The sequence below is a fragment of the Myotis brandtii genome, unplaced genomic scaffold, assembly GCF_000412655.1.
Source record: "Myotis brandtii unplaced genomic scaffold, ASM41265v1 scaffold516, whole genome shotgun sequence".
NCBI lineage: Eukaryota > Metazoa > Chordata > Mammalia > Chiroptera > Vespertilionidae > Myotis > Myotis brandtii.
The window spans coordinates 333125-337601 of NW_005369676.1; the positions used below are offsets into that span (position 1 = coordinate 333125).

The 4477-nt window shown below is 39.6% G+C and overlaps 1 protein-coding gene across 2 annotated transcripts in view; it reads left to right on the top strand.

Annotated features, from left to right (window-relative positions):
• MIPEP (mitochondrial intermediate peptidase) overlaps nt 1-4477 on the top strand; it is a 213713-nt gene that overhangs the window by 56712 nt on the left and 152524 nt on the right. For both annotated transcript variants that reach the window (XM_014548582.1, XM_005877283.2), the window contains one exon: nt 712-760. In XM_014548582.1, coding sequence (XP_014404068.1) covers nt 712-760 — 49 coding nt within the window. The remainder of the gene's footprint in view (nt 1-711; nt 761-4477) is intronic.

Sequence of the window (4477 nt, forward strand, 5' to 3'; positions counted from 1 at the left end):
TCTTGGCTGGCAGTTAATTTGCATATCGCCCTGATTAGCCAATGGGAAGCATGTCAGAGGTACGGCTAATTACCATGTTTCTCTTTTATTAGATAGGATGGTCTTTATGAGCTTGTAAAATATAAAGATTTACAGTTATAGTATTTTAAGTATTTTTTAAAAATTCTCACAGCTTTAAATTTTAATGTTCTAATTTTGCTATATATTCTTTTGTTATTGAATCTGAATAGAATATTCTGCAGCTGTATATAAAAAATAAATACCCTGAAAAACATTGATTTTTAAAATCTAATTTGCAGTGAATCATACTTCTATATTTTACTAATTTTTATCAACATATCAGTTTAGCTGTCTCTTTAAAACAAACAAAAAAATTAGACATGTCTAAGTATTTTTTCTTACACATGAATAGATAGAAACACTGAAATTTTAAATATTTTTCTTTAGCTTCCTATTAACTCTTCATTTGTGGGTATAATATAAGGCTTTGGATTATTACTATGCCAGTTGAACTTGTTTTACTGATAAAGAAATTATAATTATTTAGAAATATTTATTATGTGCCTAGAATATGTTGCAATCCTGCTTCTCCTTTGAAAATCATCACTTTAAGGTATAGTAGTGTATAATAATGACACATTATAATTTTAACAGGTATGCTCATTTTTTTATGTAGTGGTAAAGATATTTTCTTTTGGATTTTATTTTTAGAAACTGTCATGGAGTTCCTTGAGAAACTATCTGACAAACTTTCAGAAAGGTTCGTTTTTATTCTACTCTTTAGAATATATGTTATTTATTTTTTTGTGTTTTTTTTTAAGACTTAATTTATGAAAAATGAGCAAGTTACCTATTAAGAATATAAGTATTGGAATATTGGGTCAGATCTCTGAACTATTGAGTAGGAGGTTAATTGAACTATGAGATATACTTTGAAAGCACATAGTTGTCTTCCTAAGATGACAACCTTGAAAACTTAGGCCATCCCCTTTGATTAATTATTTGTCTTTAGGAAATCATTGATGTGTAATTTAAAAATTTCCAGCCCTAGCTGGTTTGGCTGAGTGGATAGAGCCGAAGGGTCCCAGTTTCAATTCTGGTCAAGGGCATGTACCTCCATTGCAAGCTCCTCCCCGGCCCAGGCCCTAGTCAGGCTCATGCAGGAGGCAAGCAATCGATGTGTTTCCCTTACATCGCTATTTCTCTCTGTCTTTCCCTCTCTCTCCACTATTTCTAAAAATCAATGGAAAAATATCCTCAGGTGAGGATTAAAAAACAAACAAAAGCCCTAACCGGTTTGGCTCAGTGGATAGAGCATCGGCCTGCAGATGCAAGGGTCCCAGGTTCGATTCCGGTCAAGGGCATGTACCTTGGTTGCGGGCACATACCTAGTGGGGCATGTGCAGGAGGCAGCTGATTGATGTTTCTCTCTCATCGATGTTTCTAACTCTCTATCCCTCTCCCTTCCTCTCTGTAAAAAATTAATAAAATATATTTTAAAGAATTATTTAAAAAAAAATAAAAATAAATTTAAAAAAATAAAAAACGAACAAAAAATTTCCAAATGTTTTTGAAACTATATATTTTAGTTTGTACCATCAATTTTATGACAAGTTTAAAAAATAGTATTTTTCTTCCTTTGGTTTAAATATTGGCAGCAGATGTGGTAAATTGATCTGTATTTTGATTTTGTGTATTTCAAGAATGCTCTGCTTCACCATTTGTAATTTCAAGCTGAAGTGTTTTTCTCTCTACTATAAGTCCCTTTGTTATATTCTTGCCTTCCCTTCTTCCCAATGCCCAGTTTCTTTGATCATGCCACTTGTCCTTCACTAGCACTCTTCTAGTGCTTTGTTGAGAGGGAGGCAGAATTCCAATAGGCGTCAGATACCTAGGATTCCAGGAAGAGGCAGATCATGGTTTGTAAAAGAGGGTCATGTTCCAGAAAAAGTCAAGAACCATGTGATTTCACTCATATGTAGGATATAAAACTGAAAACAACAAATAAACAAACAAGACAAACAAAAATTCATAGACGTAGACAACAGTATGGTGGTTACCAGAGGGAAAGGGGGAGGTAGTAAAGGGTAAAGGAGGTTAAATATATGGTGATGGAAGGAGATTTGATTTTGGGTAACAGCAAACACACAATACAATATACAGATGACCTATAGAATTGTACACTTGAAACCTATATAATTTTATTAACCATTGTCACCCCAATCCTATATAATAAAAGCCTAATATGCTAAGTGTCTGGTCGACTGGTCGGCCGTTCAACCAATCAAAGCGTAATATGCTAATGATATGATAAGGCTGCTCAACCCCTCTCTATGACATGCAGTGACCACCAGGGGGCAGACGCTCTGACCAGTAGGGTAGCTTGCTGCTGGGGTCTGGCTGATTGGAACTGAGAGAGATGGACTAGACATGCCCTGGAGCCCTCCCACGGTCCCTCCCTAGCTGGCCAACCTCCCTCGTCCCTCCCTGGCCCCGATCGTGCACTGGTGGGGTCCCTTGGCCTGGCCTGCGCCCTCTTGCAATCCAGAATCCCTCGCAGGAGGATATAAAACTGAAAACAACAAATAAACAAACAAGACAAATAAAAATTCATAGACGTAGACAACAGTATGGTGGTTACCAGAGGGAAAGGGGGAGGTAGTAAAGGGTAAAGGAGGTTAAATATATGGTGATGGAAGGAGATTTGATTTTGGGTAACAGCAAACACACAATACAATATACAGATGACCTATAGAATTGTACACTTGAAACCTATATAATTTTATTAACCATTGTCACCCCAATCCTATATAATAAAAGCCTAATATGCTAAGTGTCTGGTCGACTGGTCGGCCGTTCAACCAATCAAAGTGTAATATGCTAATGATATGATAAGGCTGCTCAACCCCTCTCTATGACATGCAGTGACCACCAGGGGGCAGACGCTCTGACCAGTAGGGTAGCTTGCTGCTGGGGTCTGGCTGATTGGAACTGAGAGAGATGGACTAGACATGCCCTGGAGCCCTCCCACGGTCCCTCCCTAGCTGGCCAACCTCCCTCGTCCCTCCCTGGCCCCGATCGTGCACTGGTGGGGTCCCTTGGCCTGGCCTGCGCCCTCTTGCAATCCAGAATCCCTCGCAGGATGTCAGAGAGCTGATTTCAACCCGATCCTGCAGGCCAGGCTGAGGGACCCCACTGGTGCGTGAATTCATGCACCAGGCCTCTAGTAAATTTAATAAAAAAGAAAGAGGAAAGAGGGTCATTTTTTCTCATTTCTTTCTTATAATGCTGCCTAAAATTTTATTTGCTGCCCTAGCTGGTTTGGTTCAGTGGGTAGAGCGTTGACCTGCAGACTGAAGGGTCCCGTATTTGATTCCAGTAAAGGGTACATGCCCGGTTGCAGGCTCGATCCCCAGTAGGTTGCATGCAGGAGGCAGCCAATCAATGATTCTCTCTATGACATGCAGTGACCACCAGGGGGCAGACGCTCTGACCAGTAGGGTAGCTTGCTGCTGGGGTCTGGCTGATTGGAACTGAGAGAGATGGACTAGACATGCCCTGGAGCCCTCCCACGGTCCCTCCCTAGCTGGCCAACCTCCCTCGTCCCTCCCTGGCCCCGATCGTGCACTGGTGGGGTCCCTTGGCCTGGCCTGCGCCCTCTTGCAATCCGGAATCCCTCGCAGGATGTCAGAGAGCTGATTTCAACCCGATCCTGCAGGCCAGGCTGAGGGACCCCACTGGTGCGTGAATTCATGCACCAGGCCTCTAGTAAATTTAATAAAAAAGAAAGAGGAAAGAGGGTCATTTTTTCTCATTTCTTTCTTATAATGCTGCCTAAAATTTTATTTGCTGCCCTAGCTGGTTTGGTTCAGTGGGTAGAGCGTTGACCTGCAGACTGAAGGGTCCCGTATTTGATTCCAGTAAAGGGTACATGCCCGGTTGCAGGCTCGATCCCCAGTAGGTTGCATGCAGGAGGCAGCCAATCAATGATTCTCTCTAATCATTGATGTTTCTATCTCTCTCTCCCTCTCCCTTCCTCTCTGAAATCAATAAAAATATATTTAAAAAATAAAATAAAATAATATTTTATTTGCCTTTTTTACTATATCAGTATGTTAAGTTTTAGCTCAAATATCCATTTTCTATTATAAATTCATGCCTTAGAACCCAATCCTCTAATTTGGATTATATTTATAAATTCTAAACTTTTCTTTTAAGCCAGTGAACCACTGTGGATTTGATATAGTGAAGACGAAGTGTTAATAATGCAGTTATTTGAGAATTTATTCTACTTTTCTTTGTTGGATAAGTGTTAATATTCTTTCCCCACTAATATGTAGATTACTAGGTGTACCAGTTAATAATGCGGATTTTTTTCAATAGATGGAGTTACACATATGTTGATATATATGCGATTTGATATGTATGCTATTTTGTTGTATTGACAACAAGCTTCAAAACTTCTTATGTCAAATTT